Here is a 14650-nt window from a genome sequence, read left to right on the forward strand (position 1 = left end):
AAGTGACTGCTTAGTGTACCAGCCTTCTTCCTGTGAGCTTTAACTTTCCAAATACTGTCTTATTTACATACACAGAAGCTTTGCACAATACATTTTAATATCTACATTTATAAATGGGAAACCAGAGGCTTGGGGTATTATTAATATCAGCATTTTATACACTTATGAAAAACCTACTATAAATAAGCACTGGGCTATTTACATACTTTATTTCAAAGTAGCTCATTTTTACAGCAGTCGTCACATTTCACAGGGGAAAATGAGCCTCAAAGGTCACACTCATAGTAAGTGGAGAAGGTGAGATTCAAACGCAGGTATATCTGTGCCCCAAACACATGTTCTTAGTGTTATTCTATATGAGGTATGTGTGGTTCTCCAAAACATGATCTGTCCTAGAAAAATCAGAATTCAGTTAGATATTTTGTTAGAAATGTATCTCTGTGTATGCATTATGTGATTTTAAGTACTGTGTAGACATGGTGGGGGAAAACGAGATTTCACAAGGAACACAGGTTTTAAGTGAATAGGAATTAATGTTAAAGTATGCTTTGAGAACTGAACCTTTTATGGAGTTTAATGAATATCCCTTAATATAATTATTGCCCACATGTTTACTGCTATTACCACCACTACTACTATTACTAAGCTATTGCTATCCTTGAGTGCGTAATGTAAACCAATGCAGGGGACACGGGTTCGAGCCCTGGTCCGGGAAGATCCCACATGCCGTGCAGCAGCTAAGCCCGTATGCCACAACTACTGAGCCTGCGCTCTAGAGCCCGTGCTCTGCAACAAAGAGAAGCCACTGCAATGAGAAGCCCGCGCACCGCAATGAAGAGTAGCCCCCGCTCGCTGCAACTAGAGAAAGCCCGCGCGCAGCAACGAAGACCCAACGCAGCCAAAAACAAATAAATAAATAATAAATAAATAAATTTTTAAAAGAGAAAAAGGACCAGTGGAACGAAAGTTCCAAAGCAGACCCAATGTAAATAGTCACATGATTCACAACAAAGGAACTAGTGCAGTGCTATGGCAAAAGTGTGGGCTTTTCATTAAAATTAGATGTGGGAAAAAAGAGAATCAGGACCTCAACCTCACACTATACTAAAAAATCAAGTCTAAGTTAATCGTAGGTCCACGTTTGAAAAATAAAATAATAAAGATTCTAGAAGACAACATAAGATAATATTTTCATGACTTTGTGGTAAAGATTACTTTTAAATACACCAAAAGCACTGACCGTAAAGAAAAGTTCAAACATCATTAATATTAAGAATTTTACTTCATCAAAAAACACCATTGAGAGAGTAAAATTACAAGTTTTGTAGTGAAAGATGTTTGCAATACACATATTTGACAAAGAACCTATATCCAGAATACATCTTACTCTTATAAATCAACAACAAATAAAACAGCCAACAGAAATGGATCAAAACCTTTTAATTGGCATGTCTTAAGAGAGGGTAACCCAGTGTCCAAATAAAATGAAAGTGTTCAGTGTCATCAGTCCTCCAGGCATTACTCATTAAAACCACAATGAGTTAGTATCCCATACTTATGAGAGTGACTAAAGTTTAAAAACTGCTAGTTGTGGGCAAGGGCATGGAGCCAGGGAACAGCCCTCGGAAGTATCAATTGTCAGTTGGTGCAATCACTTTGGAAAATGGTTTGGCCGTATTTATAAATACATACCTCCTGAACTGTCAATTCTGTTTCTAGCTATGAAGTCCCCCAAATGCATACTTTGTCCATCAAAAGACAAGTAGGGGGCTTCCCTGGTGGCGCAGTGGTTGGGAGTCCGCCTGCTGATGCAGGGGACACGGGTTCGTGCCCCGGTCCAGGAAGATCCCACATGCCGCAGAGCGGCTGGGCCCGTGAGCCATGGCCGCTGAGCCTGCGCGTCCGGAGCCTGTGCTCCACAACGGGCGAGGCCACAACAGTGAGAGGCCCGCGTACTGCAAAAAAACAAAAAACAAACAAACAAAAAACTAAGTATGTATTTTACATCTTAATTGTGGTATTTAATTTCATTTTAATTGTATCGATTCAAATTAAAAGATGAATGTAATTTTACCAAGAATAGTTAATTTGGGGAAAATTAATTTTTATAGAAATTTAGCATATATAACATATATAACTGTATATACATATATATTTATGCATATATAACAAGCCTAAAGGTTTTCTAATGCATATATTATGTATATATATATATATTTATTTATTTGTATAGGTAGATAGATAGACAGATATAAAGCAAGGCTAAAGGTTTTCTGGTGCATCTGTCCCACATGCCTACTCTGACAGGTAACCGATCTTGCATGCCACTTTAACAGGCTTATGCAGGCAGAGAGCTGGAGGAACAGCTGCGGTCGGCGTCCAGTGTAGACGAGCTCATGACTCTGCTCTACCCTGAATCCTGGAAAATGTACAAGTGTCAGTTAAGGAAAGGTGGCTGGCAACACAGTAAAGAGCAGGCCAATGCCAATACGAGGACAGAAGGGACTCTAAAGTTTGCCGCAGCACACTACAACCCAGAGATCTTAAAAAGTAAGTATGGGGAAGAAAATATATAGTAAGCTTCACATTCAACCCAGGGAAAGCTGTCACTCTGGTCCTTTAATTTCAGCATTTGTGATACCACTGAATACCTTTAGGGCCGAAAGTAAATAAAACAACAAAATAAAGAATTATTTTCAAACTACAGAATTTTATGACTTCACTCTGAGTGGTTAAGATGATTTCTTGAAAAATAAAGACAGGGAGGTGCGTGCATATCAACACACTGTAATTTTTTTTTTAACTGAGGTGATGTCCCATCGGAAAAAATTTTAAAACAGATAAATTTTACACACTGTACCAGTTTAATCACTTAAACATTCTGCATCATAAAAATAATTGCGCATAAATTTTCTCTAGCTTTGGATATAGAAACGTTTAATTTCTAGATCATCCAAAATCACCTTATCAACTGCTACTTGCTTCTGTGTTGCTTCGGGAACTTGCTTGAGAGCAGGACTTTGGTAAAGCTACAGCCACAAAAAATTATGATGTTGCTCAAAATGCCATAGCATAAATAGGTGGACACTTTTAAAACGTTAACTCCTTCCTGTTGTTGGATGTTAACTGCTGTAAAGGTTTGAGATTGCAAATTATTTTGAGAACAAAAGCAAACAAGCAAAATGGTTTTATGGTTGAATAGCAGTAGTTTATTTTTTTTTCCCCAAAACTTTATTTGAGGGGAAATAGAGGGAAAATAAACTAGAACATTTAAGAAGTACATCATTTTTAATGCAGTCTTTAAAGAGTCAGCAGTGTTATAGGTAAAGCACTGACTCATTGGGAACAGAATTCCAAGAGAGAGCATGAAAGGACTAGATTTTGACTTTCCTGAAAAAGCTTAAGTTCAGGATGCATGTCCCAGTTGCTGGAAAATACCCTCTCACTTCAAGTACCTATCACCAGGACACTACCGAGGTTGCCAGATCGCCTGCCTGAAAATGAGTTTTGAATTGAATCCAAAACCAAAGCCGTCCTCTCATTTACATCTCAGTTTAAAAAAGAAATTAAACACGTTTATGTTTGCTCTGAGACGTCAAAAATGCTACGTATGATAGCAAATGAGCACGAGTCTCTGTGGGTTTTATAAACATCTGTATATTAAATGTTCATTTTCTTAAGTAAAGAAAACCAAACATAAGGGCCGTAGAATCAATATTCTATTCTCACTTTGAGAAAGCGTCTGGATGTTAGCTGTTTTTTCTTTTAGAGAATACCTTTAGCTGCTCTGTTAAAGATTATATCCTATTCCAATTCACGGGGCGATGTAGGATCCCATCAACTATTCCTCTAAAGTTATGCATTGTACTTAACTCTTCACTCTGAAATCAAATGTGAGTGGCTTCCAGCTGCTGTGGGTGTCTCCGCCTTGGCGGCTTCCGTGCGACTCACGGCCTTCCCTGTGACCCGACAGGTATCGATACTGAGTGGAGGAAGACCCAGTGCGTGCCGCGGGAAGTGTGCGTGGATGTGGGGAAGGAGTTCGGAGCAGCGACAAACACCTTCTTCAAGCCTCCGTGCGTGTCCGTCTACAGATGCGGCGGCTGCTGCAACAGCGAGGGCCAGCGGTGCACGAACACCAGCGCCAGCTACCTCAGCAAGGCGGTAGGCCGGGCTCTGCGTGAGCCCTGCACCCGGGCGCCTTCATCCCTGCGGCCTTCAGAGGGCCTTAGTCCCGCTCACACTTGCTTGTCTTGTCTCTGGGGAACGAAGTTAACGTCCCAGTAGTTGGTGCTTTCCATGGTAGACCATCACCGAAAGAGTAATTGATGCTTCGTGAACTCTCTTTGCAGAGTGGCATCCAAGCCACGTTTTAAAGGTCAAATAGAAATGCTTATGCCAGTAGCGTATTCTGCAGAAAGTAATATTCATTTTAAAAAGATATTAAGATTTAAAAACATGATGCTGTTTTTATATTCAAGCCAAACTCTATCAAAGGCATGGCGGCCTTCTGAGTCTCTTGAAAAGAAAACGCTATCTTTTTCAAAGTTAGAGAAAATAAACATGAGGGATTTTGGAATTAAAATAAATTTTTTTGAATACCTTTAATTGTGTATATTTTAAAATAATTCAGTTCAGCAGTATGACATGTGTCCTAGACAATACTGTTCATTATTATGGTACTTGAGCTGTATTTAATCTTCTTTCACCTCCAAGCTTCACAGAATTTAGGATTACTTTTATAATACATTTATGATGTTGCTATGATTCATTTTACCTGCTTCCTCCCAATTATCTGCTCATATGAAAAAAAAAACTCGGGATTTACCTATGCCATTTTTGAAGTCTGTCTGGTTTCTTGTTGGTTTATGTTTTCACATTTTGTTTGGATTTTTTCGGTAGACTTGATACTTGCGATAATCACAATTCTTATAAATTCTGATCTGCATAGCAGTGGCTTTAAAATGTGTAACAACGGAGTAGTTTTCATTTTAGCATTTCAAGTTTTTAAAGATGTGCAGAATTTTGGAGTTAAAAGTTTGAAGTCAGTTGGGAAGGAAGTACTTAGTCTTCCGAGTTCCGCTCCGGACACCCGCCTCTGACTCTACACACCCTCTTTCCTCACCTTCTCTTTCTGCCCTTCCTGGTGATTACTCCCAAATCTTTATCTCCAGCTCAGACCTCTCTCGTGGTTTCCGCACAGCCAACTCAGCCTCGTGACTCAGCTTTCCCCAGACAGGTCAGAGTCAGCCTGTGTCACGCTGGAGTTACGGCCTGTCTCCCACCTCCACCCACCCTCACAAATAAACAAAAAAGTCAATGAATCTTTTTCTTTTTCCAGCGTTCTCTTAGTAAATGATGCCGTTCTTTTAGTTGGTCAGTCTGATTATTCTTGCTTTCACCAGAAGCCCAGTCAATAATTCCTGTTAACTCTACCTTCCAAACGTCTCTAGAACCCGTCTGTGTCTTCATTCTGCTGACTCCACTCTGATCTGGGCTGCATCCGTCAATCACCTGGGGCATGACGCACGGACCAGCCCACTAACTGATGTCATACCTCCTTCCTACTTCCCTCCAATCCCTTTGCCACATTATAAGCAGTGAGTTTTTTCTTTTCTAAATGGGAAATCAGATGCTGCTCAAAGCTCTCCTGTAACACTGCCTGTTGCGACTGAGCCAGCGTACAGCGAGGGTATTGATAAGCTGGCCTTCTCTGATTGGACTGCTCAGGCTAGCATCTCTTCTGATCGGTTGATACCAACCTTCTAAGTTGTGAAATATTTTGAATGACGCTCCTCTTCAGGTGTCTTCTTTAGTTTAAATCCTTTAACATGGTTTCCTGGGCCCTCCGTGATCTGGCTGCTACTTAAATCTGCAGCTTCAATCGTCTCTGCTCTTTCCCGCAAAAACTGCTTTCCACAAATACCCCAATTCCTTTACTCTTTAAATTATGTCAAAATCTCTTACCTCCAAGTCATTCCAGTACTGCAGCCTGGGTTTGAAACACCTCCTTACACATCACCACCACGTCCCCACTTATCGAGCTGATTTCTACACATCCTTAGGCCTAGACATAAACGTCGCCTTCACAGCATCCTGTCCTGTGCTCCGATAGCACTCTTTATTACCCATACAATATAGCATCATTACCTTATCTGTCTGTCAGATTATTTTATTCCCCAGGCTCTAAACCCCGTGAAAGCAAAGGCTGTGTTTGGTTATTACCATGGGGCATAACAGCGCGGTAGTTGGCACGTAGTGAACACTGGGCACTAATTAAACACTTAAATAAAAGGGAACAGATTTGGAGTCAAAGGCAAAGTTTCGAATAGGCTGGTTTTGAAGCATCTGAGTGGTATTTAGGTGGAGATACCAGAGGAAGACTGGGCATATAATTCTAGAATTCTAGAGCAGTGATTGGATCTCCAGCTATAGATTTGGGAGGAAACCTCATATTGATGAATGTGGTTTGAAGCCGTTATGTGGTTGCTGCTGCTGAGAGAATTCTTGTATCAGGAGAGAGATCGGAAGCTAATACCCAGGGAAAGCCAATATTCAGTCGTTGATATCCCACCCATTTCTCCCTTTGATTTTGTAATAGCATGCCCTTCTCCCACCCAAAGAATCCACTCAGATTTATTTTTTAAGGTAAAAGGGATGATTTGAATTTAAATTCAATTAAGCAAATGTGGTAAAGCACCTACTAAATAGTGTTTATCAAGGAGGTTTACAAACCAAGGAGAACAAGACATGAAATTCCTGATGGCACTGTTTTCATTTGCCCTTGACCTTTTTACTGATTTTGCAGCTTGTAAAAGCTTGCACTCAGGTAACACTCTTTCCTGAGTTTATCTGGTTTTTTATACTTTCAATATAGTATAAATGGGAGCATGTGAAGATTGCTTTCAAACATAAAAGGAAGTTTCTTACCGATATTTTCTGAAGGGGAAAGAAAAAAGTGTTTTGTTCCAGGAATTCCAGACACATCTTTTGGCAACAAGTCACCAGTTAGAATCACATAACAATGTACCTTAAGTAATGTAAAACCCAAGTTTTTAGTAGAAACTTCATAGAAAAATTTTATGGGGTTCCATGAAGGACAGGTTATCAGCGTGTGTGAGGAAGCCAGCCGTGAGTTGAAAAGTAAAACCACATGCACTGAGCATTCCAGAGTGAGCTAATCCATAACAACTGCTCCGAAGTCCTTCCCAACTAATACCTAAGTGACTTTGAAAAGTTACACAGATCGGATGTCTTCTTGACCTGTTTCCTAAACATATGCTTTAAGTGTATTTTCTCATGAGAAATTGTACGTTTAAGACACATAACCAAAAAGTAGAAAGTGGATTTTGCAGAATGTAAATTATTTGATGGCCAAAGTAGAAGCAGAAGAAAGTCATCTGTTTTTGAGCCAAACACATGGACAAAAAGTTATTTAAATGTTGGTATTGTTGTTGAATAGTGTCACTGAAGATAGGAATGAAAAGATAACTGCTAAATCTATGGGCTTTCCTTGGACATCTTGGAGTTAGAACTGGAGAAACTGTATGTGTTCATTAGTATCAACTGAAGAAGCAGCTCAGTCTGGGCCCTAAACCTCCTTTCCTCATTCTGACGTACATGAACTACATTATTTAAAATTCTGTGTTGCCGTCTTAAAGATAGCTATTCTATGTTTGTGTTATCTTATAAAGAAATCATATGAGCATATAGACTAGCAAAAGCATGCCAGATCATATTGGAGTTCAAGTGTTTCCTAAAATTGTCTTTTACTGCAAAATTCACTTAAACCTAAGTAAAATGTGCAACTCTGGAATGAAACTTAGAAGTATTATTTTGCACTGCTGACAGGGATAGTTCTTCCGTTAATTAAACAGAACACCAGCAGTCTGAAGGATTACTTTATTACATTCATATGTATTTAACAAGTGGAATACGATTTGTTCTGAATCTTTAGCTAAGTAATATTTGGCAAGCACGGTTGTTGGAAATCAGGTTTTATCCAGATGTGGGAAAAGAACTCTATACCAATACCAGTTATCAGAAGTTAATGCATCTGCTAAACATACCATTTTTTTTCCAACTTAATGTACTGACCATGTCCACAAGTTTTATTCAGTATTTCTAAAACTCCTGAATTGGGGTTTTTATTTTAATTGTAGCACTGTATGTACATTTTATTTATAAAAACATGTAAAATGAATTCAATACCAGATGTAAATCTGTTAGGACCTGCTGTCTTCCCAGACCCAAGTTAAGTTCCATAGACCCTTGATAGCTGGCCATGTGGTTAATATACTCAGTTAAAAGGTTAAAATAAACCCTCAAGTTTCATCTTTTCCCATGTTTAGGGATTATTTCTTTAAATGTTGTGCAGTTTTTCTGTCTGACTTTGCAGTTATTAGCCATGCTCTCCAGGGGCTACAGATGTGTCTACACTTAATTAACGGACTCAGGGTTGGAATATTTAAATTACATATGGTAGTGAAATATTATTCGCTGGAGAGAAACTGGTCATATTTTGAGATAAAAAGTTGTAAAGGAAGGCACTTTTTGTGTCATATTTTTATCCACTCAAACATTCTCTAGAATTTGGTATTAACTGTAATCCAGGATCTTCTAAAAAAGGAAGTTCTACACCTTTTTCTTGCATAGCCTGCAAGAGAAGTAGAAATAGGAATTGTTGTTTTACAACTGTTGCTATGCTGGTGTAAACAACCTATTGTTTCAAAATGTGGCTTTATTTGAAGTCCATTCTTGTTGGTGGGAATGGACTGTTAAATATTCTTATTAAAGAATTCCAGTAGATAGCAAATGGGGACCTGTCTGTTGGAAATGTTTGTCATTTCCTCTTGTTTATTACAGTTTTTACTGAATACACAATCAAAAATTTTTTTCAATTTCCATCTTTGTTTAAATGTCATCTTTATGTAAATTCTCTTGATCTTCTCCAAAACCAGCAACTCTTTTAATAGGCATATGCTGATAGTATAGCATCAGTCTCCATAGTGAATTTTATTATTATTTAGATGCTTAATTATATACAAGCTAATACCATCTATTGTTCAAGAACAATTCACTTTATGGTATAAAACTATTTTAGGAAAATCATCATTTCAAAATATCAAGTTATAATTATCATCCATTAATGATGGATGATGATACTAAATACATCCATTAGTATTTACTAGGTGCACGTATATACGTAGAATTATTAGCTAAAGCTGAACATAATACATAAATTTTGCACTCTATGAGTTTAAATTTAAAATAGTACAATTGTGCACACATTAAAGAACAAAACAATCTGACAAGAGTATAAGGATTTTTACTGCATTAAAATATAAAGAATCTATTTATTGTTTCAAAGACTGATGTGTTTGGATAGACCTTAACTCTTTTGAGAGAAAATTATAGTCACTGTGTTGGTTTCAGTCTTTATATAAATGACAAGCACAGATTTCATAAGGGAGTTAAACTGCAGGTTCTTACTTACCAACAGCATTTGTGGTAAACTATTTGCTGTGTTTACAATTCTAACCTAGTATCATCATACATACACAGAGATTTTTTTTTCCCTAATTCGCTCTCATTGTTAGTTTTGCTTAACTAAAACTAGGGACAAGAGTCATGGATTGATGACTGTTATCTTGAGATGACTGTTGGCTTGAGATGACTGATGACGTATAGGTTCTCAATAAATAGTTATTGAAAACTGAACAAAGATTTTAAATAAGTTAAAAAATTGTAATTCCTCTCATGAAGGCTCAACTCAGTTTTAAAGAAGAGGAAGAAGAATCATCCACACAACACTGCCATGAAATCACCACCATTATTATCCCTATTTCATAAATCATGAAACAGCGGCTAAGAGAAGTTAGGTAATTTTTCCAAATCACAGAAGTAGCACAGATGCAGGACTCTAATTAATGTCTGTCTCTTTTTAAGACTAAGATCTTGGTTATTCTTATATCTCTAGTAGAAAAGGGAAGTTGCCAGTTATTTGAAAAGTTTATTTATTTAGGGAAACATGTGAGTTTATAATGTGATTCTAATTATTAATATTTTTCAGCTCAAAAAAAGTTTACATTTTCTGAGCATACTATCTAATTAGGAAAAAGGGCTATAGACATTCTTAGTAACATAGGGATTAAATATAGCAATATAAAATTCACAAATTGGTCTGTAAAAAAGAAAATGGAATTTATTATACTTATTAAAAAGGAGTAGAAACTGTATTTAATCACTTTAAATGAAAAAAAAAGTCAGTCAATACTCACATTTAAAGCTAGTGCAGAAAGGAGGTGGGAAATGAGAGCGGCTCCTTTAATGTGTGACAGCAGCTGGCACTGGCACAATTACGTCTTACTGTCCACACATACAGCACATCTCAGTAGATGTTTCTAATCCTTCTGAAGTCAACAGATGAATAAAACTCAATTATCAAAAATCTTTTTCCCTTTAATATTGGTCAAAATCATCTTTCTCTGGACCCTTAAATTTTTTCCACACTGACACAGTCAATTAGAAAGTTAAGGAAACTGCATGAAAATCTCAGGTCAAAATTTGGAGGTGGAAGGTGTGTTTCAAAGAGAAGAAAAGCGTTTTTACTTTAATCTTCAGCCTGTTTCTTCCTTTTGATCAAATTAACTGAATTGAGCTGTCAAATTGCCTACTTGGACTCAAACAAGAGACATTTCTATGACATCAATAATTAAATATTTATTTTCCTTAATTAGAAATAATTTTTCTCTCAAACTGCACCACAGTTTTAATGCCTATGAAAAATCTTCAACTTACAGGAAAAAAACAGTTCTCTGAACAGTGATTCGTTTTTTCAGTGCCTCTTTACCTGTCCCTTTATCTTTTTAGTCAGTGTATTCACCAACACAAATCCCTTCCGCCCTTTGAAAGTATAGCGCCAGGCTTATTTTACCAGGAAGATGCCTCTTAATATGCATTTTACTGATCTCCATCTCACTAGAACATTCTTCAAAGCCCTAGTTCCTGAATACACACCTGGTGCTTTGGGGCAGGTCCTGAATGGGGACACTGTCCACCCAGGAATGGCCGAAATCTGTCCGTGATCACCGTTAACACTCACTGTGGTCTCTTTCCCCTTTGGAAACCATGCCAGGGTGGAACCTGGAATGGCAGCAGTCATTGAAAGGAAGGATGCCGCTGAGGTCTGGGGGTGGGAAAGCATCATTCACTCTTCTACAATAGCTGTTATCTCATAGTGCCTTATCCCTCGCTATCAGGCCCTGTTCTGCCTTGTGTCACTTGAGACGATGCCAGATCTTGTAGTGGTTATTACACGCATTCTGTAAGCAGAAATGCCCTCATGGCCTGACCCATCTGATCCCTTTATTTTCCAATCGCATGAGGCCACCCTTCTTGTTTCTTCATTCCCACCTGCTCCAGCCCTCAGACTCACTCTGGTACCCAGTTATCGCCACTCAGTCCTTAGCGCGCTTGAAGACCTTTGACCCTGTGACCACACCCACCTTCATGAAGCTCTCCTCTCTTTGTTGTTTGTTTGTTTGTTTTTGCGGTTCGCGGGCCTCTCACTGTTGTGGCCTCTCCCGTTGCGGAGCACAGGCTCCGGACGCGCGGGCTTAGCGGCCATGGCTCACGGGCCCAGCCGCTCCGCGGCATGTGGGATCCTCCCGGACCGGGGCACGAACCCGCGTCCCCTGCATCGGCAGGCGGACTCTCAACCACTGCGCCACCAGGGAAGCCCTCCTCTCCTTCTTTTGCTTCCCTTGGCTTAACAGTTCCCCTCCTGGTTCTCCATGGAGGGTCAGACTTCTTCCCAAACATATTCACTGGTTCACGTGCCTTTTTTCACCCCTTATACGTTCCTGTTGCCCAGGTTTCTATTATTAGGCGTGTTCTGTTTTCATTCAGAATGAGCTCACCAAGTATTCTCATCAATGCCCAAGAATTTAATTCCAACTTTAATACCGCTGGCCTTTAAGGGGCTCTCCTAAGCTCTAAGTACATATATCTAATTGCCAGTTAAACATAAATTCTTAGGTTTTTCTGAGCTGATCTGTACATCTTTCTATCATTTCCACTATGACAGAGTTTAATTAAGTAATTTATAAATATATAAAGATGAAAATGAAATAAGCAATTCTAAACCGCTTTATATTTCTTCTATAATGCTGGTTCTTAATGTAGAGTCGAGAGATGTCATAAGAAGTAGAAAAACTGTAGTATATATAGATAGTACAGAATTCTGTCTCTTAAAATAGTTATACATTGTGCAAAAGATTTCTGCCAGTGTGACATTTTACCTAATAAAAGGCTTTCATCCAAACTGCATAAACAAATGTCTTTTTAGAGAAGAAACTGGTCAAAATGATAATACTGGGATACATTGAGGCCATATGTTGAGATTATCTACATAGAGTAGAAAGTATTCTGGAACACATCTAGAATCTTGAGAATATATGCAAATAATAATAACTCACATCTACACAGCAATCAAAATACATATCACAATCATATACGTTAGCTTACACAATTTTTAAAACAGTCCCATGAATTAATGGGTCAAATGTTACCCTGAATTTACTGGTTGTTAAAGAAATATACAGCTTCGAGAAGTTAAATGACCTTTCCAAGTTCACATAACTTATAAGTGGGGTTGCCAATAAAGGTGCCCTGTCTTGTGCCCATTCCTCCTAAGGCACTTAGGCTAAGAAAGTAGCTGAAGTTTTACGTGAATATATAAGAAATACATTTCAAGTGAAGAAAATGTGCATTTATAATTGAGATATTTCTATATTTCATTCTTCAAAATTCATTTCAATGAATCTCCCTGTAGGCATGGACAGAATGGGCAACTAATTCTATTCCCTAGATATCTGCAGTGATCTTCAGCTGTTGGCATGAAATTACAGCAAAGGGTGGAATCACAAGGCTCTGGGGTGTGTTGTCTTTTTTAGCACTACACAAACGTCTGTAAAGGTAGCAAACAACACATGGCTTAACTACAATTAAATTACTATGAACTGATCTTATCAAGCAGGCAATGGTCAGGATTTCACTTTCACCATTATTACTGATCATAATTTAGATTTTAAGAATCTTTGGAATTTAAATCCTCTTAGTTTTACTTAATCACTAATTTATTTGTATATTCAACTTAAAACATTGTTTTTGTGGAAGGAAGAGGAAAAGCTGAAGTTCTCCACTAATGAGGCATTCAGAATGAGGTTTTAAACGAAATGTTAAGACTCTAATCCACCATCATGTATAACGTCCTACCCTGTTTTACACTTACATTCTCATAATGCCTTCGTCAAAATAGCAGAAACGATCCTTTACTAATGAATGTATTTATTTTTCTTTTAAACATAATAAATTCATAAGATATCTCAGATAAACGTAAAACTACTTTGAGGTTGAAGTTTAATTTGGAATGAAAGTCAGTTTTACATCTATGTATTTTATGTCTGTGTATTCAATTTACATAAAATAGGACTTAACCAAACATTTCAAGGTTGTGTGACCAATAGATTTGCTCTTACATCACAAAGATATTTATATCAGTGCTATTTTTTTAAACCCCTGGAATAATCTAGGACTCTGAAACAATCCTTTTTTCCTTGAACATGTTGGTCTGTCATATCTCTGTAGTCATTAGTTGGTTATCAAAATTCTAATATGCTTTATAATAGTGACATGAGATAAGCATATGGACTGTTTACTATTCTGATAAAGGATACTTATTAGACGCAAAACAGTTTTTACATTGTAATCATAAAAAGCTTTAGCATCCTGCATGCATTATGCAGCACTACCTAATCATGAAGAGTTAATCTCACTCTTTTTGGACTCCAACATGTACCATAAAAATGCTTTATAGCATCTATATAATTTTTCTTCTTTTGTCCCTTCTTTGTAGTTGTTTGAAATTACAGTGCCTCTCTCTCAAGGCCCCAAACCAGTAACAATCAGTTTTGCCAATCACACTTCCTGCCGATGCATGTCTAAGCTGGATGTTTACAGACAAGTCCATTCAATTATTAGACGTTCCCTGCCAGCAACACTACCACAGTGAGTATGAATTAAATCTATTTTTTTCTTCATCCTCTACTAATATAAAATTATTTCCAAGTAAACACAGTTGATTGAAAGAATTTTTGTGAAATTTGCGATAATATACTTCTGCATCAAATAAAAAGAAGACATTCAACATTCATGAAATCAACTGTGCAAATTCATAGATGATGCTAAAACTAAAAATATTTGAGCCTAAGATTTTTGGTCCAAAACAAAAAGTAAATATAAATACATTATTTTCCATCTCTTAGCATTCAGTTGCCTCTCTTCAATCTCAATTAGTTTTTCTCTATATATCGATTCATATTTTTTATTTCAGCAAGGATTGAATACTGAAATTTTGATTAATACTTGAAATAATTTTTCTTAATATTACTTCAAATTAACAATCAAAGTAACATTTGTTATTCAAATTTTTTTCGCATCCTATTTTTTAGTTCGGTATATGGCAACATATGCTTCATTAGATCTTATAAAGGGCCTGGATAGAGCATCACGTATTGACTCTATGAACAGTTTATAATGAATCATCATGCACTGCCATCTGAGATCTAGGAACTTTTTGCCCCCAGAT

General features: G+C 37.5%; 1 protein-coding gene across 1 annotated transcript in view; it reads left to right on the forward strand.

Annotated features, from left to right (window-relative positions):
• VEGFC (vascular endothelial growth factor C) overlaps nt 1-14650 on the forward strand; it is a 79643-nt gene that overhangs the window by 45769 nt on the left and 19224 nt on the right. Inside the window, exons 2-4 of the mRNA XM_022570808.2 lie at nt 2337-2550; nt 3974-4164; nt 13919-14070. Of these exons, the coding sequence (XP_022426516.1) occupies nt 2337-2550; nt 3974-4164; nt 13919-14070 (557 nt within the window). The remainder of the gene's footprint in view (nt 1-2336; nt 2551-3973; nt 4165-13918; nt 14071-14650) is intronic.

This window comes from Delphinapterus leucas, chromosome 21, assembly GCF_059928025.1.
Source record: "Delphinapterus leucas isolate spDelLeu-1000000601 "Yukka" chromosome 21, BTC_Dleu_Yukka2, whole genome shotgun sequence".
NCBI classification, from domain to species: Eukaryota; Metazoa; Chordata; class Mammalia; order Artiodactyla; family Monodontidae; genus Delphinapterus; species Delphinapterus leucas.